We start from the raw sequence: 22,257 nt of genomic DNA, 5'->3' as shown, positions 1-22,257 counted from the left end.
GGAGAGGAGACGCTTTTGTGCTCGATGGAAAAGACGAGAGGGAAACGTTTTGGCGCAGGATCATTCTATAGAGACGGATTAGCTGCAGCTTCTTTCCGTGCAGAAAGGATGAACACGGCTCGATCAGGATTATCTACTTTGCTTAAGTGCAACGCGAAGATACGATTTGCAATTGCTACTCTGGAAATTCTTCGCTACCGTTTCCTATTCTGAGATTACTGAAACGTCATGTTTCTGTAGCTTCTTTTTTTAGAAATTGAAAAAATTAAGGAGATTTAAGTATTAAATTTTATTTTGGAAATCGTGAAACTTGTTTAGGAGATGAAAGGATTATCTGCTATTGTAGCTACATTTATTTAACAGGAAATAAAATTTACCACGTGCCTCGTTTTAAATTTAGAAATGCAACCAAGTATTTCTTGTAATGTAACAGAGGCTTCGAAAAGTGCGATTGTAGTCATTATTTCATTTGATAAAGGTGTTTCAGCGTCGCTGTTCGAGGTCTTTGAACCTTCGCGCGCAAAGAGACAGTTTAATTCATACGAAAGCACGCTCGGCTGGCTCGATCCTTCACAAATCACCGGTTTCGAGCGACCGGCATGAAAGTTTCAACAAAAATAGAAGCTTTCAAACGCGGATCGTGGCCGGCAATCTTTTCCAAAAGTTTCCCCGCCGTCGCATCGTGTCGGCTATTTTCGCTTGATATTTTCTCTGTTTTACACCATTTTCGCTTTTTTTTTTTCTTCATTCCGCGGCAACAGCCCGAAATTTTTATCCGCTAAAAAAGTGCATCCCGACAAAAGAGCAAGTGCATTCTTTTTTTCTCTCTCCGCCAGCCGGCACGGCGATAAATCAGACGAAATATCGCGGTGAGAATGTATGGCACAGCCAGGACGTATCAAGTCGACGGAAAGAGAAAGATAGGGGAGCAATTAAGGTTATTGTCGACCCGTAGGTCGCAGCTGTGGGGAGAACAGATATGTATTTTCTTACGTTACTTATTCTTGAGACGTTCATGAATGCTGACTATTTAGATCCATGAAAAATACAGTTTAGAAATATCGCCCTGGGTTCTGTGACTTCCCACATAAATTTTCGGGAGTTTTGTTCATTTTCTTTTTTCTGGTTTCAACCCCTAACAAATGACAATCTTTTCTTTCATAATTATTTATAATTCTATTTTTGTACTAAATATGATATAGCAATATTATTATCATCCGGAGCCTTTTAATTTTTAATGACTCATAGTAATTAAAAATTGTAATCAAGCTACTCTAAATTATAGCACACATGAATCGAGTTAAATTGCAAATGAAATTGCAAAAGATATTAAACCTCCGACGTTTGGTAGCTATTTCTCTAGCATTGCTTCCATGGAAAATCAAACAGCTTATAATTTATATCCAAGGAATATTGGAATACCATTTGGCCGCTGTGGTCCACCTGTAATAAATATGTAGGTGTTCTTTCATTCGTACAACACGCGATATTGTTTTGGAAATATTTTTCTGCACAAAGAAGGATGGCGTGGAACGAGCCTGTAATTCTCGCCGAAATTTTCTCTCTGTATCTCTTTTGGTGGAATTTTACTATCGACCAAATTGTCGTTGCTATCTACGGGTATCCACGGTATCAGGATAAATATTTGACGCCGAATCGATACGTATTGCCGCGTTATCACCGGGATAGTACTGATAGGTTCTGTTTCAGAGCAACGTACATACGAATTGAAAGTTACGTATAGAACGGTGGAAACGTTAGGTGCTAAAGTTCTTTCATTATTTCCTACTGTAACTTCGGTCGAAGTGCAACGCTTCCTCATTCGACCATATTCCTTTATTCAATCTTGGCACGAGAAAGAGATTTAAAATTGATGCCTCATTAAATTTAAAATATTTTCTATTATTTCTGCTCCGTTTGCTCTTTTGACTCTTCCAGATCCATTAAGGAGTAAAACCATCATGTGTAATTTAGGAAATTTATTTCTGATTGTAAGTGACAGAAATGTATTTTCATCTGTTGGATTTTATTACCACTAATCGTGTTTGCCAAGGTGTCATTGTTAGTACCCATAAATGTCATAAATCTTCAATTTCAAATGTTAATATATGTAGTCATATTTAATTAAACCATAGAAAAGGCAGTCAAGTATTTAGGAGCAGAGTGGACTAGAATTCAATTATAATTTCAATAATTTGGAAGTTTATATACCAAATTATAAATAACACTGCCAAGTAATATGCTTGAAAGAAAATTCTAATCAGAGCAAGAAGAATATATTTGAAAAAGAAAAATATTACTCTATTTGAAAGTACTTTTAGCGAAATGTATGTAGGATTTAAAGAAGGAAGAGGTTCATTGACCTCGGTTTATTTTGCCACTTTGCACACAATACCATCGGTTTGGCAAGTCAAAGGGCGCTTATTTCCCTGTGAATTTATCGTTCGATTAATCTTGCATTTTCAAACGCTTTATTGGGCCGGTTTAGTCCGCGAACGGGACTGGTAGTAAACGTTCGGTTTGGAGAAGATTTGTTCCCTACTGGCGAATGCTGTTCATTGCTCCCCTTTAGAAATGTTTTATCGTGGAAAATCCGTCCATTTTCTCTTTTCTTCGCCATTCCTTTGCCTGCTTCTCATTCGTTCAGCTGCTACCAGTTGCTGAACATACGTTACATTCGGTCAGTTTAAACCAGGAGGTCTACTTTTCTGCGACCGTATTAAAAGTGCAACGATGCACTTTGAAATGCACTTTTCTAAAAAATCGAATTGCAAATTTCTTTTTGCCCATATAAATTCCCTTGTACATTTTCTATTAAAAAAGTGTTATAGTAAAATGTTCAAAAAATGAGCCCATTAGAAAAAACTACATTTGCATTTAAGTGCATCGTTGCACTTAAAGTGAAATGATAGTAAAGTCACAGTCCATTTTATTTTCATCTTTTTCCTTTTTGTAAAATTTATACAATTCACGGTGAAAGGGTTAAGGATGAAAATATTTTATATTGATCTGTATCGATCATCCCTGCGGCTCACACGGTTTATCTTTCTCGCTCTGAAGGATGCGCTTTACTTTCTATCCTATCGCCAGAATTATTCTTATGAGAAAGGGGGACGTTGGAGCATTTGTTAACCGAAGAGCATAGCCGGACGTTTTTACGATCGCTGAAAGCACGCCGGAGAAGACTGAAATTTACGGCACGCTCTACAGGCGTAAGCTCGCTACGTAATCCGATAAATTTTATGCATAGATCGACCAGCGAACAGAGTTAATTACAACGAACGGATAATTCGAACTCGCTTGTGCGACCGGAGCAACCGCATGAAACTTGTTTCATTCGTTTAGAATTTTCCGAACAGTGAATTTATTATGAGATCGTTGTAATTAATTACAGGATTATGGCGAATTGGGAAAGGTTCTTTCCACTCAAAGTTCAACAGAAAATCATTTCATGTTTTTTCTAACATTTTAATCCTTAATGAGAACCCTCGTCAAGAGTTAATATTTAACACATCATTAGTGTTCATTAAATTTTCCGTCACGTCACTCATATATGATTAATAGTATTATGTAATTAATACGTTGAAAAAGTCAAGCTATTAATGAGCTTTTGGACGCAATTTTGGCAGATCCAAATAATTTCCTCTATAAATTCAGATTCGAAGAGATTAATAATGGAAGTTACTGTCTAAGAGGTTGAAGAAATACATTAAACTTTAATTAACTAGGCGTTTACATTTCAATACATTATAGTGGAAGAACTGTAATGGAAAATTTTAAGTGACTAAGTAATTAAGAACTCGAGGATCTAGAAGTTAATTTTCTTTACGAGAACACTTCTAGTTTTCCGTATCAGGGACTAGCTTTTCCATTGTTTTCACAAGCTTCCCTTCACCTATTGATTGCTCGACGTACTTTAAGACCGTGTTGAGGTATAAAAAAGCAATCAGTCCGCAATCGATTTGTTTCTCAAGCAATATGGATAGATTAAAAAACAGCCCAGTGTGAATAGAGTCCCAGTTCGAATGTATATTTATTCATTCATTTATTTTCCAATACAATATTTTTGTATCCAATTTTTTTCGATGAAATCTAATTTTAAATAATTCCTTTGATTGGCATTTCACACTGCTTCATCCAAATTCCATAAAAGAGCACAAGTTACACATACATAAATCATCCATCGAATCAGAGAAAAAAAAAGTATCTCAAAAACTCTCTGTTAACAACGTCGACACAGTTTACGGAAGTGAACCATAAACAATCCCTTTGAAAATAAAGCATCTGTCGCTAATCCTTCTTCATCGACGTTACTCTTCCAGCAATAATTCAACGCCATCGATCAAATCTCATCTTGGTTGTAAATTTTCGATTTTTCCTCGTCGACTGGAACAGTTATGAATGCAGAAAGGAGAAATAAAAAAAAAATAGAGAACTCTCTTCCCACGGGAAACGGGGAGATTATTCGACGAAGCTCCGCGCGACACGTCGACAAAGAATTAAATTTTTTTCGGGAACAAAGAGAAACTCTGCTCCACGTTTCCTCGTGGGAGTATCGAAAGAGGGAATATAAATAAAAAAACTTTGAAAACTCGGAGAACAGAGTGTACACCCGCGTCAAAGGTAGCTTCGTACAAAAGTGACGTGTAATAACGTTAGCTTGATTGAAATTTAACAAAATATTGAGCTGCAAAGCGATACAGATTTTCAGACAAGTTTCACCGGGCGGACTAAATAAACAAGTTTAACACCGCTTTTATATTTAATCTATGTAAGGGTAGTATGCCTCGTGGGCGAAAGTTTAATCGAATCACTGAAATTTTTCTTGTTTTTAATTTTTTTAATTATAGGCAATTTATTCGTCAAACTACAGAAAGGGAGTTACAGCTCTGGGCCCTATTTTCCAGGGGCCCTCGTTATAACCCTATTATGCCTACGTTTCCTGAGAATTTGTATAATTCTCGCTATTCCAGCTCCGCCTGCGTATTTGTATAATTCATTTTGCAACGTTACATGCATAACTAATCGGGGATTTATGGGGCGACGAGTGCAGGCTCTACACGTTAAATTCCCATATTAATAATTCCGGGCACGATCGTCGAGTGCTACTGCACGGAATGTGTTAAATTTCCACGGTTGCCCGGCTTGAAATTACGAGGGCTTAGCTTTAGATGAACGTTACCTGGACGCCTAACGTGCAGGGGATGATCTCGAAACAGTGGAGCATCAATTGTTGTACATTTCACTGCTATATCAGATTTCCCCACCTTTCACAACCCCATAAATTGTTCATCGAATGTTTAGAAATCTGAGATCATAGATCATTTTTATGAAAGCATCACAGGTTCTATAAATCCTTTTCTATTGTTATTCTGAATAACATGAATTGATTGCAGAAAATATTGTCAATTTTGTACTAAAAATCTTAGGAAATATGGGCAATTTTAGGAATTTATTGGAGTAAATATTTTTTCATAAGGATGATTGATTGTATAGAATTTGCAAAAATATAGAATATTGGTTCCAGTCTTAAAACTAACTTTTGTCTATTTTTTTTGTTTCAGCCTACAAAGTTGAACGTTTACAAAAATGACGCCGAGAGCTGGGACTACACGACACCAACGTTGGGTGAGTTCCACTATTTCTAACCCTTTCTCTATCTCTCCGTTTCTTATTTATTTTATCATTCTTGATTCTTCTCATCGACGTTGCGTTCGTTTATTATTCACAATTCATTTTCGACGTCGCGCGTAAGAACCCGTGTACCGGAAAAATTTTTCACGTACGCAATAGAAGAATCATTCCCTTTGGGCGCCTCTGTTTCGCGTACGCGAATCTCACGGCTTCCTCTTGTTTCGTGTTCTTAGCTCAGCGAGTAGGAGACGCTAATTGGATAAAACCTAGTCCCGGTACGAGCTTGAAGGGTTTCCGTAAAATGCATTCCTCGTTAGGTTCGCGTATATGTTTGCTAGAACTACTTGGACACGGAAACGTCGATCGAACGTTCATTCAAGAACGCTGGACGCGAGGAAATTAGCCTCGAACAGTGGAACACGGTTCAATTTAAGTTCTACACGCGAATCGTACAAAACACGAGCTCGTTCCAACGGAATTCCCTACGTACAAATATTTCTCTCTTTTTTCGTCCACTTATCTCGAGAGAATTCCATTCGATTGTATTTCTGAACGATAGAGTTGTTTTTCTAACTATAATTAGTCTTCGTGTAATTAAATTGTAGGTGTTATTGTGGAATTCTAATTTACAAAAATTTCGTCTCAAGTGAAACCACCACACAAAAGATACACTTTTTTTTAATGAACTCTTGAATTTTACCTCTGAACGTGAGGGTTTGTGATTTTATAATTGGATTGTCTCTGATAAAATCACTTATATTAAAGTTCATATTTTTAATATTACAAACATCATCATCAGTGTCAATATATTTTTCTCCCTTAGTTTTATATATTCAAGAATTCAAACACGTATACTTATGCATCCTAACTCTTCTTTCCTTAAAATTCTATTGTTCTTTTGAAAATATAATTATTATTCATTTAATTTTGATTGAAATTTGAAATAGAAATACATGATCAGAGAAGAATTCTATCAGGGATTGTCTTGTATCAGGAATCTTCCATTTAATTCATTTGCAGAGGTCACCAATGGGAACGGTTCTTCATTCGTATCGATTGCTCGCGTATTCGACGTACATGGCAAACGAGAGTCACACATACTTGTCACGTGTACGTGTGTGCCACGTTTTTGACAAAAGATCGACGCGAAAGTTACGAAGCGTATACGGTCGAAGCTTGAAAACTCGAGGGACGTTCGTTGTGAAAACACGACTGTCGTATCAGTCGATGCGATCCAGAAGGATAAAGGCACTCGTTAGAGCGACACCGATACGATATTTTTTTCCATTTTGAATCGCAATTATTCGATGGCAATTTATTCCACTACGGGCGACAAATTGATGTCTCGCTTACAAGCCAGCGACGAGCGGTCTGTTCGATTCGACGTTTCGAACTAGAATTTTCTTCTTTGACCCAATTTGCCTTTCGGTTCCACGCCGGGACCAGATCCGCTTTTGCAACTGGATTTTAGTTGCAACTCTCCACGTTTGCTAAGTCGTTGAAATAGAATTTCTCTCTGCCGTACGTTTGCTTTTCCCGTAATGATAGTTTCGATCAAATTGATCGACGATGTCTCGTTTATTTTTCGAATAACCCGAAGCAATTGAACGCGCGATAACCGCAAGAAGTTGAGAGAACCGGTATCGGTCTCGCGAATCGCGTGCCAGGTACAAAACCGAGACGCGAATCCGCGTAAACGACAAGCGGCCACAGAACTCGAGGAATTCGGTCCAATTACACGCGGCTTGAACCGCGTGTCACTCATAGCCGTCACGGATGTCTTCGAATTTGCAAAATCTCGAAGCAGCCTCAAAGACGAATTTCCCTGGTAATTAGTGTCGCGACTTGGCGACAAGTTTGTTTCGAGAAGAAGACAAATTTTCAGAAACTTTTCCCAATTTATCAATCGCTTCTTCGAAAAAGAACACTGCAATTAGCAGTATTTTTTCCAGAAATAAATCACCTAGAGAGCTCATGATAAAAACTCCATCGCGTTTTGAATGGGTGCTCGAAAGTTGACCCTTGGCCTTCGTTCCATGAAATCGTCGAATGAAATTCGAACGGTAAAAAGATTCAGTTCGTAATTCAAGGCTGGAGAACACCTAAAGGTGCTAATTTCTCGTAACTGGTCGCGATTCACGAGTAACCTTTTCGAGTGGATCGCTACATCAATTAAGCCGAAGATAGGTCAGGTTGGCTGCTGCACTTCTAACCTTTTCCAGCCTGTATCCACGCCGAGGTGATGAAAGTTTCATTAGATGCAGACGCTTGCTTTCCAGCCACCTTCATTTCCGCTAAAGAAACGCGTCCGAGTGCTCCGACTACTTTTCACGGTAATTACTGGTCACGATACCGATCCTTCTGTTTGCTCCCTCCTATCAGTTTCATGATTTTTCGGCTCCTTGTTTGAATAACGAAATGAGAATTCAGAGGTAGAGTACTGTTTCGACTATGGTATTTTTAATTAAAAATTTGTAAATCATACACTTCTCTTTTTAGTTTGATCTCGTGATTCCTTTTTAATTTCTATGCAAGGGTGTTTGATAAAATATGAAAGGTATTAAGATACCAATAAGGTATAAATCTCCCTAGAAGTTTAAAGCATTTCCTAATGAAACAGGAAGACAGAGAGGCAGAATTTAGATGCGTAACACGTGTCAGACAATTTGATTACCCGCGTGCGAATGTGTAGCGGACAAACATGGAATATAAATAGAGGGAATACTTTAGAGCCATTTGTCACGTGCTCGAATATATTTAAGTTTGTCGCACCGTGTTTGGCGAAAATGGACGAACTAGCGAAGAATTAATTTTGTATCAGTTTTGTAGAATTTAAATTCGATAATTAATCAATCACTGGTTATATTTTTTAAATAACCTTTTAAGAACCGAGTTAATCGAATCTGGCACGCTCGGGTACACCATAAACCTTAAATTTCATGCGTTAAACATTATCTAGACAATAGGGATGGCAGCTGTTCAAATCGAATAAATGAATTCTCGTTTCGTCCGCATACCGTTCGCGTCATTGGTCCCATTAGAGTGTCCCGGGGACGACTTAACGAAAAGTCGTTGCGAGACGATAGCCGCGACGATACGCGGGTAACCCGCTCGATCCCTCCAAGAATAGCGGCTTTTAACGAGACTAGTTAATCTTCCGATCACGTTAGCTCTAATTTTCCGTCGTCACGTAGCCGATCTGTTGTTTCGCTTTGGCAACGGGTGACCAAAATTCGAGGCGTCATTGGCTACCCTCGCGCGATGGCAGACCACAGACAATGCCAACTTACGGATCAAAAAGCTAGGCAAATAAAACTATTTACTACCACTTTTATTGCTGCTTGATGTATAAAACAATTTTGACGAATCCTTGAAAATTCGAGAGCTGCCATTTCGTAGGACTTTTATGTTAGCGTTTCAAAATCAGCCTCTCGATATGCAGTGACTCGAAATTGTATAAATCTTCTGGTAACATCCTCTGTAAGAAACAAAGGAGGCCGAAGGTTCGATTCGAAATGTATAAATTCTTCTATCGGTGGCAGAAGAGATTTAAGTTTCGTAAGCTCGCTCGACCCAGATCAAACGAGAATAAACTTGGTCTATGAGACGAGGCACGAATGCGACGATAAAGATCAATGCTTTTGCATAAAACTTTATAGGATATCCTGATGGCTGGTAGTCTCCGGATAAATGGCGCGAAAAATCGAAACGAGACACCGCGGAAGGTCTTGCAGGGTTATTTCGCTTGGTTCCGCGGCCGGTTAAATCGAATAGGGTTAATAAATTATCGATTACTCGGATTAGGTTCCCAGAGCTTGTCCCGATGATCGTGGATTTAACCGACGATTCTAGGTACACCGAGAAATCTTTTAGATTCTATTCGATCGAATCCCTGCCCGTGTTGATCCTTCGTGTAATAAAATATTGAGATTCGGCGAGGAGACATCGGGGATTCGGGAAATGAAATTCTGCCCTTGAGGTGTCGGAACTTCTCTTCTCTTTGTTGGATTCAATATTCGCCAAGAAACGTTCGTGGAAACTCTGTCAGGGATAAGCAGCCGGTTAACATTTTGACAGACAGTGTCGTGCGTTTGGGATTTTGATGAAATTATAAGAACTGTAATGGATGATGATATGATGCCTCGTGTATCATTTAAACTAGAGTAATAGGAAAGGTATGTCATTATTTAACGCATATTTTCGTTTTTCACTAATTTTATTTATCATTTTTACAATATCTATTTGGTAGATATTTCTCACAATTTCAAATACCTAATTATTAATTTTTCTAATGAGATAAATACAGGAATTCCTAATAAATTCTTATGGAAATTTATAAATAACACTCTTCTATATTTTTAATATTTTATTTCTGTAACTAAATCAAAATCCAGACCTTCTTGTATCGTCATTTAGACGAGTCATGAAATTACCCAAGTTCTATCTATAATTTTTCATTATAATTATAAGATAAAAAAAAAGTATAGATATATAATCAAAGGATCAAACCCATGACACACGTTTCACAGGTTTTTTGTATTCCAATGTAAGGTGTTAATAATAATATCACCTTGGAATAATTGAATGCCGAGTTCGTTATCATAGTCACGCGACATGCTCGTTTTCCGCTCGGAAAACGCTTACGCGGTGAATTCCTGGCTTTTTCTCTTCTCGTTTCACGGACGTCTCGATCCAGCACGCACTCGGGGATCAGGGAACTCATTAATCTAAAGTAGAAATCGTCACCGGTACGATGACACGCATACCGTGGCTTTGTAATTTAAGGGGAGCCCACTTCGGAATACCTGGCATGTAAATATATTCAGACGGACAGTTAGTCGTGACAACACGTGTTCCGTGTCTTATTGCGTTCTGATGCGTCGCATTCAAGCTCCGTCACTTGTGAATCGGGTAGTTTCCCTTAATTGCTTTGCGGAGATTCGCGAACAAGGGTAAACGAAAGCTCCACGAGAACTTGTAACCCTTTCGTAATTTTCACATCGTTTGAAGTCGCTGTGACAAAATATCTAATTACTTGATTTTCAATAATAAATTATTTCATTTTACTATTCAGACCGACGTCTCGAAAACCGGTTGGTGAATCTCACACAGGATTCATAATAGGACACATTCGTTTTCCTATTAACGGTTGGCACACTAACCGCTACAAATATTACTCATTCTACAGTAACTGTACACAGAAATATTGGCCAGGTCGAAAGACTAGTCGCCTTTTGAAATAAATTTCGTTACCAACTCGAAGCAAACATTTTACCATGTTATCTTGATAAAAGAAGACTCTTCTCTTAAGTGAAACCGAATGTTTTCTTATCAATACCGATTCTTGTACCCACAATGCACTTCTGTCGCTATTGTTTAGCCGATGCTTAACAATTTCAAGTGTGTAACTCCTTTCACAAGACGTCTTTACATTCGAGCTTGGCAAGTTTGCTTTGTTAGTTACACTGTGTCTAATAGAATTTTCTATAATTAGAATAATTTAAAGAAACAAGAATTTTCATATGCGGAATCATCGATTTATTATAAAAATCCTCTGAATCTTGTCCGATAACAATAAAGTCGGTTCGTATATTGAAAGTAGGCGTGAAGCACAATGAGAACGGTATTTCCGGCTTTGTGGCCAGGGTTCCAATAAGCTCTACGCGACTTCGCCAGAGGTGGCATCGCGTCGAATTAGAATTCCTCGACTGTAGAGCGTGGACTTTACGGAAGATTTGCGGCAGCCTGTCCAGTCAGTCGGGATCGTCTACGTCAGAGGCTGCGTGAATTCGCAAATGTGCGGCAGCTTTCTAAACGAAATACCTTCATACGTAGATTGAACCCGAAACGAGACTGCGAAATGAATTTTTAAATCTTCCCAACCGCCTCCAAAATGTTTCTCGTTTTACCCTGCCCTTGATATTGCATTTTCCAGCCAAGCTGAATGCGGGAGCGAACGAGCTGAAAATTGTGCAAATATCACAAAAGAGATTTTTCGTTTCTTGCTGGACAAATAATTTTATATTTTACAATGATACTTTCTGCGATTATGGTGTCCTAACTACGACGAGAGGTATCTGTAATAACTGGACCCCTGTTAAGTAATCTCAGACACATTTTTCAGTAATTGGATCGTTTACCAGCTGGTCTCGCGTTCAGTTCGCCCTAGGCGCCCTCCGCTTCGACCCTAATGCTCAATTACTGGCTGCTGGACGTCTTGGTGAGGTTGATATCGGGGTTTGCTGGAAGTACTTTCGCACAGCCAGTCACTCACGTACGTTTTCCGGCTAGATACCTGCAACACCAGATAAGCAGAGGAAAACATAACTTCCATCGTTACCTTCTGGTATCGTTTCGAACCGCTTACTCCGCGCAATCAGCCAGCGGTTGGTTTAATTAAATTCCGGATTATTACCGCGATCTTGTGTTTCGCGGATCACGGTGTCGTAAATCTTGGACGATAAGACGTTTCCTGATGAACAAGGTTTATGATACGGTTCGAGCTTTTAGTTAGAAATTTAGGGTAAAAATCAAGAGTCAAACTGATCAATTTTATGTTTAGTATAATTCTTCATTTTATTACCTGGATTATTATCCATTATTTGGTATTAGGTTTCAGATGGAATTTTATACGTCTGGTTTTCATGATATATTAATTGATGGTAGAAGGTTATGGATTCTAATTAAGATTCGGAGCAGGGTAGTTACTATATATTCCTCTGTATCTCAAATCCGTGAAATATGGCTCGTTTAAACTTACTAGTAGATATTTGCTCAGAGTATACACAATTAACATATTAACTGTCCCAGAGAAATGTAGAACAGTGCACTAAATTATCAAAAATGTGATTACTTAATTTCTTAATTGAAATGTTAACATATCGTGTAATGTAATTAGCAGGATATTAATCTGCGATATTTACCAGTGACCCCCTGACAATATTTAAATAATTTTTCTAGAATTAATACAAATTTCCACTGATGGGTTTAAAACGTATTAAAATTAACACATGTGTAACTATGCGTTTATCCTGATGTGCACGACACGAAATAGGCGGTTCGTAATTTTCGGCTGTCGAGCCATTACCTCTCGGCCAATCCGAGGCCTCTGGGTGCTAGCCTGATGCTAGCAAATTGCTAATTTGTCTGAAAGTTCGTGGGTGGCTGCAACGGGTGACGGCAGACGGAGGAGCGTAAGGGTAAGTTTCGTGATTGTCGAAGGGAAACAGGGGAAGATAGGGCTCGATCTTTTCCTTTTCGTCAAGTTAAAATGCCTTGGAATTTTCAACTTTCCATCATAGTTTGACATTTTTCCAAGCAAGTCTAAAACCCCCTCCTTGATATATCAAGATTTCTAATTAAGATACTCTTATATGATTAAATGAAAAGTTCCGTCAAACGAAAAACTTTCAACAATGTCGTTGGTCGCAGGAAAACGATGGAAAGTTTAAATTTGGCAGCGATTCAAAAGGAATCGTTGCCATCCAGTATATAAAGCTCGCGATCAATTGTCCAAGTTCTCTGTTCGCATCACTTTCACTATCATCTTCAAACTTATCCTCGTCGAGCCGAAGTTTTCCTAGTATTGTTAGTACTTAGCGCACAGCTGAGATCACGATGGTCCAATAACCAAAGTTTCGGAACTTTCCACGATTCTGCTGGCCTTCATTAGATTTTCCCTTATTAAGGAAGCTGGAAACTCGTGGCATTGACGTGCATTGTAAATCTCGTGGAAAACCGGGGACAAGTGGAACTTTGAAGAGCTCGACCCTTTGGACGATGTTTTCCAAGCATTTAGGCTTGTTAGGGATGCTTGTTTAGACGTAATCTCGTTTTATTATGAAAAGTAATTTTATTGTTCCATAAATGTTACCATAGATCATAAGATTAAATAATTAAAAGTTCTATTGGTAATCTTTTTAAAATTTGCAAAATTCTTTAATAAAAATAAAAATATCCTTCTATTTCTTACTACAATTAATGAACAAATTGATTGAAATATAAAAAATTAATATTCTTATAAAATATAGCGATGTTAAGTCGTCGTCAACTATGTCCAAGTGTCCGGTGACTTATGGACGTTAGGTGGGCGTATATCCCCCCATAACTTACCCCATCACTTTCCTAGAACATACACGCGTCTGTAAAGGGTTAAACAGGGAAATTAACACGGGTTGTATCGTTTTCACGATGTAATTCACCGTCCCTCCGTTCCTCTGTCCATGAAATCTATTTATCCGTGTCGTACCATGTGGAACGAAGTTCGCGGGGATGAGTGACTGAACAGGCTGTCGCAAATATCCCATGAAGACAATCCGCCGTGCTCCTCGGGCTAGAACCGTAGAATCCCGGTCGTGTAGCTCGTTACTCTCGACAGTTGTAAAGCAGCGTCATTAACAGGAGACGGCGCTTTCCTTCGGGATTCAAGGCTGACGCAGCCGATCCGTGTGTGAGTTACGAATTTATTAAAACCGACCGATCCGAGATGGTCCTCCGCGAAGCCAAGATACGCCACGCTTTTACTCGCTTAACGCTTTAGTCTCGCTCCGTTTTCGTTCTATTCTATTTACTAATGCCCCGGTGCGACGCATCAGCTGCGTTAGACTTTACGCTCCGATGGTAGGCTTCCTCGAACAGGCTTGTCTGAAAATCGACGAGTCTTATTTTGGACGAATATACCGCGAGTTAAAATAACCGCCCACTATTTAACTTGAATCGTGGAAAAAAATGTAGCCTTCAAACATTTTATAATCAAGATTCAGAAGTTTGAATGTACAGTTTCATGGTTTAACACGTGGTTGGCTGCACGTGTTCCAAGTAGAACAGGTAATAAATTCATTGAGTAGACTGAGAGTTGCCAGGAAATGATTAACGATTTCATGCTTAATTTTTTATTCCATTGTTATTCTTGCCAAATTCTTCAAGGCGATGATTTTGAAAAATAATATTCTCACTTCGACTTCCATCATTCATGGATGAGGATGATTCGATGTCTCTTCTTCTTCGACTACAATGAACGACCTTTGTAGTCGATGAAAGGTTTGCATTGACCCGATTACCATTTTTATCACTAGTCGGTTTCGTTCCAGCGGCTGAGTCATCGTCAACCGAAAACAGACGTGAGCGATTTTCGAGCGACGGTGCACCGGTCAGAGACGACCCAAGACGTTTCGGACAGTCTCGAGGAATACTCTCGTAAATAATGTTGACACATTGCCCGTTTTACCGCGGACGAAGAACTGTCGTTTCGGAACGCGGATGATGGTTCCTGTGTGTTCTGAACTTTTCACTGAGTGATTGATCGGTCGACGGTTGCCTGCTCTCCTTTCCGATGTCGAAGACTATTAACTCTTTGGCCGAACTGCCGACCAGATTTCGCTGACATCCGAAGTTTCGCGGGAATTTGGTACTCGTTTTCTTAATTATAAATGACCATAGGATCTATGATGTTTCTGTCATTTTGATTAGAGCGATGGCAAGTGTCAAAGTTCAAAATATTAGATGTACAAACTAATTCGGTGCCTTTAGTATTACGCATTCTTAATTAATATTTTTAATTTGAATATTTTCTCGCGGTTTTGAACATTTGAAAAATGACAAGACAACAATAAAGATTATTTCAATAATTGGAATTACTATAGTTCTTTAAAAATAAATCTTTAATTAAAATATAGAAAAGGCACCTAATAATTACTTAGACATCTGTGTGAATTTCTCATGAAAATTCTCTAATTGCATCTATGCCTTAAGTTTCCTCTAACATTCTGTTTCAATTTCAAACATCCGGATTTCTAAATGCCAAAGAAATAATCGTCGAATCGTTCCCGACGATTTCGTCCGGCATTATATCTCGGTTATCCCGCGATAAACGCGAATCGAAGTCCAATTGGCGAGAAATCAAATCGTCAGACGTGTTTCTCGCATCGACGAGGTCGATGATTTCACTGGAAATGAACTATGAAAGAGGAAGACCGGGTGCGTGCGTGTGGGAGTACAGACGGATGTCGAGGAAATTGCTGCCGGGAAATGGAACAGGCATCTGCCAAGCGTTTTCCTCGAGCTCGTCTTCGAACCAGCCACGAAAACGTGCGTTTGATGCAACCGAACGGAGGCTGGTAATTGAAAGCCTCATTGTACTCTCCGGAACAACCTTCTCTTCTTTCTGACGTAGCTTCCCTAAAGCAACGAAGGAAAATCATTTTTTACGCGATTTTAGGAGATCCTCGTTTAACAAACCGTTTCCTCTTTCCCTCGAACGAGGAACATTCTTCGTCCTTACCAAATTACTCGACGTCTCGGAGCATCTTCTCTCGTTAGTATTTTCCTAATTTTCCTCCTAGACAAATTGCTATCGTAATATTTTAATGGTGTTGTTTACCGACTAGCTTGCTCGTCAGATACGTACCCTACTTTCTCCCTGTATTTTATTTTCTTCATTCAAGAAGGCCATTAAGAAGGTTTTTGCGAACGAGATTACGGAAAACCTTATGATGGAATACATGGGTCTACTAGTTTCCTTTAGCAATGATGACCTTTTTAATTAGAAACATTCATATGAATTTCAACGATACTTTAAAATTATATAACGAAATTGATTTTCACGTCATTCTCGATGCATTTTACATGTACGTCACGGATAATTTGCACACGTTGCGTTTGAAAGTTACGAGAGCTCGAGAAGGAAAAAAAAGGAGGAATGGGGTCAACGAAGTGAAAGAGGTGTCAAGAGTAGGTTTTCAAAGTCTCGGTATTTTCCTTGTGAAACACGTACCGATACAATTGTCCACTATTTTTTTCGCGGAAGAGCCATCGGGATGGTTCCGTGAAAGGCGGAAGAAAGCAGTTCGTTGGTATTTTTAGTAACGCGGAAAAGCGCCAATCACGTCGCCAGCCGTGGTTTCCGTCTATAGAACCTATCGATCTTTTCGAACGACGATTATTCCCGACCCATTTCCCGATACACCTATCCCTGATGTGTTTCCCACGTTCGTGAACTATGTACACGACTGATCCCCTCCCTCCCTCTGCCGCGTTTCAGCGACGATAAAGGTGTTCCTCGAAACGAAAACCTTGGGATCACTCTGGTCCGAGGAAATCGCTTATCGATGCCCGGGCAACTTTTTATTTTTCCTACCTTGGATTTTCTCTTCGTATCGTAGCGAGCCGGGCTTCAAAGTTATTGCCGATTCGGGAAGTTTTCACTTGGCCCGGAACTGATCGTTCCTTTCCGCTTCGAAGACGTTTCATCTAGCCGGAGATAATGTATCGTGAGATGCATCGGGGGTGAATTGTTCTGCTGCGGATGCATCATTGATCCTTTCTTATTCTGGAATGATTTGTTACGAAACGTTGCTATTGTTGGTTAATTTCCTTGGAAAATAACGATAGCGAATTCCAATTTGTACCCTTTGGAAGATTTTGTAAAATCTATCATGTTTTTTGTAAAATAATCAATGGAAACCAAGAATATTCTCTGGCACAAACACTGTCTGTGTTAATAGTTATCTCAAGGAGCCAAATACAGACGATGCATTCTTAGTTACATTTCTGATGCACTTACGGTATATTTATTTGGACGTTGAAGAATTTACGAGAGAAGTCGATTGCTGGTTTTAGCAGACGTTTGTCGTCGGTTCGCGACATTCTGAGGCTCTCTAGCAGATATAAAAGTTGCGAAGGGATTTTAGGAGGTAGTAAATTGTTCACGATTCCACCGGAGAGAATAATTTTCCCGTTGAGATCGTTAGAAACGATGTTTGATCAAAGAGTTCGTTGAAGCTTGCTAAAGATGCCTTGATATATGAAACGAGTAGTCATTCGATGACATTTAATGTTATCTCATTAATAAATTCATCGAAGTGCCCACCGAATGGATCGCAAATATTGATACGATAATTGGTTTGTTTCTCGATAAAGGATTCGAAATAAATTTTCAGTGAATTTAAATTTCAGCCTGATCAATTCACAAAAGGTTTCGTTATTATCGAAAAAGCCATTTGATTCGCGTTTCGTTTAGAAGAAAAAAGAGGCGCGATCGTCGAAAATAAACCATCCGTTATTACGGGAAATGGAATAATTGACAATCGAACGGGACACCCAACGTAGCTGGGTCATGAAATTTCATTTCGTTTCTCTTGCATGCATATTCCTGTATAGTTGGTGCCCTTTTGCTTTGTTCCGTGTTGCATTCGTGCTCCTCTCAAAATGCAACAAACACGTGAAAGAGTTTCATTACATACAAATATTGTGCTTCTTATACCACGACTCGGAATACGTAATTGGAACAATTTCAAGAATTCAAAATTTTATTAATATTAAATAACGTTATTATTACTAGGCAAATTTTAGTAGAAAATAAATTATTTGAGAATTTTAATTAAAAGCACTGGTATAAGAAGATATATGTGTGTACAGGGTGGATAGAAAGCGAACTTTATGAAATGGGAAAGTGACTTTTCACCCACCCTGTAATCTTTTCGAGACACTCGTTCACTAAGAAACCCCATAAGCGACACGTAACCTATCGACGTTCTCTTTTACGGACACACATTCCATCGTGGATTTCGTTTTCCACGGGTTACATTAGGAACGCCCTTTGTGCACTTGCTCGAGTCAGAGGTTTTTGAACGGAAACAAGTTGGAACGAGCGTTTCCGTGTTAGAGGGAATCGATACGGCTGCTTTTGAAACTCAAGCGGGCCGAACTAAGCGACTTTAAAGTCGAAATCGGTTGATACGAAAGGATTAAATGGTTATTAACGACAGCACGGTTTTTTGAATCGAAAATTAGCATGGTAGATGTTAATTACCTTTGGATTAAACTGCATCGAAGTGAACGTAATTTCCATTGCATTTAGTGAAGTTATTGGACCTTTCAGTGAAATCGAAGTAAATTAAGTCAATTGTAATTTAATAGAGAAAATTTGAAGTAAAAATTCCAGAATTTAAATTGATCATTTTGAGATTAAACTAAATTAAATTAATAATTGAAAAAATAGTAAGTGTAGATTTGGTAATTAAAATTAGCAAATTGAGTGTTGAATGAATGAATAATATTAACTTTGGAATTGAAAGTAACCAAAATAAATATTTTAGAACAGAATTAAATTGACTCGAGTATTAACCTAATTACAAGAATCTTCATTAAATGTCCGAAGTTATAGCAAACGAGTTAAGTACTTTCTAATTAAACGTTACATCGAGTTAAATATTATCTAATCCTAGGTAAGAGCTTGGAAATTAAAATTAACCGAATGGAATGCTTTTAAATCGAACTAATCCCAAACTTTCGGCACCAAAGTTAATCGAACTGCTTTCGAATTGAACTAAATTAAGTTAAACTTTATCTCAACGAAATAATCTGAAGTAAAGATTTTTCGAATGAAATCTAATCAATTATTTCCAAATCGAATCAAAGTTCGATAAAATGAAAACAACGTTCAAATCTGATGTAACAAAGCAAGTGCACAAATGACAGATACCCTCTTCCCTCTTTTCTTTTCAACATCGCCCAATTTTTCACTACACTTTTTCGTTATACACCAGTCCCATTTAGAACTGGAACGCTTTAAACGAATTACAAAATACAATTACGTTCGTTACACGGGAACTGCACAAAATAACAGCAGGTAACAGCCGCACGAACTCACACGACGTTCATTTTGTCCGTACTCGTTAAATTGTGAGCAAAAACGAAATTATTATGAAACAAACTGGACCACTTTATTTAGTTTACACCCTTTCATTTTTTTTAAACTCATGCACAGCCGTGTTGTACACAAGAAAATTATTAAAATGTTTCAAGGAAGGAGAAAACTTTGTGTCTGACCATAGAAGGTTTATACTACTTAAAATGAAATTATCCTTAATTCTGCTAGTCAACGAAAATCAAATCACTTTGAGTACATAGAATATCATACAATTGATAGTATAAGCAGACAAATAGTTATGATTTTAGGTGGAATATTAATAGCGTTTTTTATTTAACCCTTGAACAGGGTAACTTGGGTCAATCATAATTCAAACTTACAAAATCTACACAAAAGTATTAACGATTAAAGTTAGATACTTATTTTTTAAACGAAAGGGTTGCTCAGGGTTGAACAGTGTAAAATTTAGAAAATAAAAATAATATAAAATGCAGAATTAAATTAAAATTAAACTATGGCTCTCTCCATGGTCCGCGCTGTTCGAGGGTTGGAAATACATTTCCAATTTTCTATTCACAGTATTAATATTTTTATTATTTAACAATAAATTACATTACTTAGGGCGGGGATGATAAGATTACAGGGGAAATCAGTTACCTCGTTTCGTTCGTTGAAAATTCTAGCCAATAATAGGGATGATACGTTCATTCATCATTCCACGTCAGTCGCGATCGAGTAGCCGATAGAGTTCGATCATGATAGAGATGGTTCGATGCGTTACTCATCCAGGATTAAAGTCGCTTTAGTAATGCCGATATAATCGTATAAATCACCGGCTGTGATCGAATCGTGGATTAAATTCAACGTGTCAGCCGCGTGCGGTGGCGCGTGATCGTTAATAAGGCCAATATTGCGAATATCGCGTGCATTGTTCACGGAACAGTGAACTCCTCGCGGTCGAATAATACATTTATGGTATGAACGCGGTAGCCACAAACGCAAACGCCGACCTACATTTCCGCTTCCTTAAGATCCCATCTTTATTCCTGTCGATGCATCTCCTTCGGATCCTCTTTGTTTTCGTTTAATCAATTTTCTTGTGCAATCAAATCGTGGGACTGTACACAAACCGCCAGTATTTTATTTTTATTTGCTTTCATCTTATGCATCCGATGAATATTCGATCGATTTTGTGCAAAAACACTTTGAAACGTGACAATTTTACACAGATAAAATTGAAAATTCTTCAACTCGTTAATACAAATATTCCAGTTAGAAAAATGAGCTTTTCAATTAAATTTTACTGTCAACGAAATACAAAAGGGTCAGAAATTCTTCGATTCCATTCCTGCCTTCGTATTAAAAAGAGCAGACATTTCAGAAGTTAAAACTCGTTCCGATTTCCGCCACGACTGCTAATATAGTTTCAGGGGAAAAAAACGACGAAAGCTCAGCAGAAAAATTTGTTCTCATCGAGATCGACAAGAGCCATCGAGACGATCGTTCGTTCTCGTAATTTATTCATCGCGTTTTAATACGATCGGGTATACAATAGGCAACCCCTTTCTGTGTATCGTTCGTGCATGGAGAAGTTCGTCGAGGAAAGCAGTTTATCCTACTTTTCCGATTAAACGAAATATCGAATAGATTCTCGTCTCCTTTTTTATTTATGTCCACATTTCATTCGCATTTGACGTACACTAAAGATTTCCATTTATGGGCGATCCGTTATGGTTCTTTTTACGATCCGTTTCGAGGATTAAAACTGTCTGTGTTATCCAGATTATTCGTGTTTTTTAGTTGACTTTATTTCCGCGCAGATGCAAAATAAAATTCATGGTTCTTCGTTAAGGTGTTGTATGATGGTGTTTTTGATACGTTAACCTTTATGGGTTACTGAATCCTTTAATCTGGCAGTGCACACGTGAATTTCTGAAAATTAGAATATTAAATTTAAAAATTCTCAAATTTAGAAATTTAGAAATTTGGTAATTTGGAAATTAGGAAATTTAGAAATGTAGAAATTCCAAATTTTCCAAACTCCAAATTCCCAAACTAAGAAACATAGATATCCAAATTTTCAAATTGGAAACTTGACTACTCATCAATGCCAATCACTGGTGTTAATCAATGTACTGCCGGCTTAATTATGCATATCGGTTAAGATACCACGTGTTTGCAACATCAAGATTCATACTTCGTCCTTCACCCCGTAGCCTTTCTTCTTTTTTATCATCCCTTTCACCATAACGCTCGTTTTATTCGTGGCTACTTGCGCACGTGGTGTTCAGCTTCAGCTTTTTTCGCCAATAACTGTGAGAACGATGTAGACACATTTCTTAATTGCTTTCTGCAGTGTACAGTTCTTAGAAACATTGAGACGTGCTTGTCGCTGGCTACGATTTTTCTTTTTTTCTGGAAGACGATGATGGAACTTTCCCGCTGGCTCGGACGTCGATCGGCGAGTTTTCACGTGGCGAAAGCAAAATTTTTTATTTTTCGTTGTAAATGATATTTTTAGTTGATTTAATTGATCCACTTCTCGTGAAACGTGTCCGGTTAGAACACTTGGGTTTTCTCTTAGACTAGAAAATATATTGTTTTGTGTAGGATAGAAATATGACGACTAAACTTTTATTTTTTATTTAATTTTTGTTTAATAATTATCTTCATTAACACGTATTCACTTCCAATGTGAAAATAACCAGGCAAATTTAATTTTGCACTCCAAATATTAATATTCTATACAGAAATGATTAGATATTATTATACTAATTCTTGATAAATTTTTTCTCGGTAAAGCAAGATTTGCTATTTTTATGAATTTGAAAAACGACAAGAAGTAAACATCACGGTGAAAGCGCCTGCTTTGATACTAGAAAATCCCTGATATATCCTCCAGATATCATCGGTCATATTCATAAGAAATGTGAGATCGTATAAGATTCTCAGGGATTCTTCGACCATTTGAAAGT

General features: G+C 38.1%; 1 protein-coding gene across 3 annotated transcripts in view; it reads left to right on the top strand.

Moving 5' to 3' along the window:
* The window catches only part of sm (heterogeneous nuclear ribonucleoprotein L), a 110,100-nt gene that overhangs the window by 66,430 nt on the left and 21,413 nt on the right, over positions 1–22,257 (top strand). For all 3 annotated transcript variants that reach the window (XM_034316788.2, XM_034316785.2, XM_034316786.2), the window contains exon 6: positions 5,565–5,628. In XM_034316788.2, coding sequence (XP_034172679.1) covers positions 5,565–5,628 — 64 coding nt within the window. The remainder of the gene's footprint in view (positions 1–5,564; positions 5,629–22,257) is intronic.

This window comes from Osmia lignaria, chromosome 16, assembly GCF_051020975.1.
Source record: "Osmia lignaria lignaria isolate PbOS001 chromosome 16, iyOsmLign1, whole genome shotgun sequence".
Classification (NCBI taxonomy): domain Eukaryota; kingdom Metazoa; phylum Arthropoda; class Insecta; order Hymenoptera; family Megachilidae; genus Osmia; species Osmia lignaria.
This window is presented reverse-complemented; position numbering and strand designations above follow the sequence as displayed.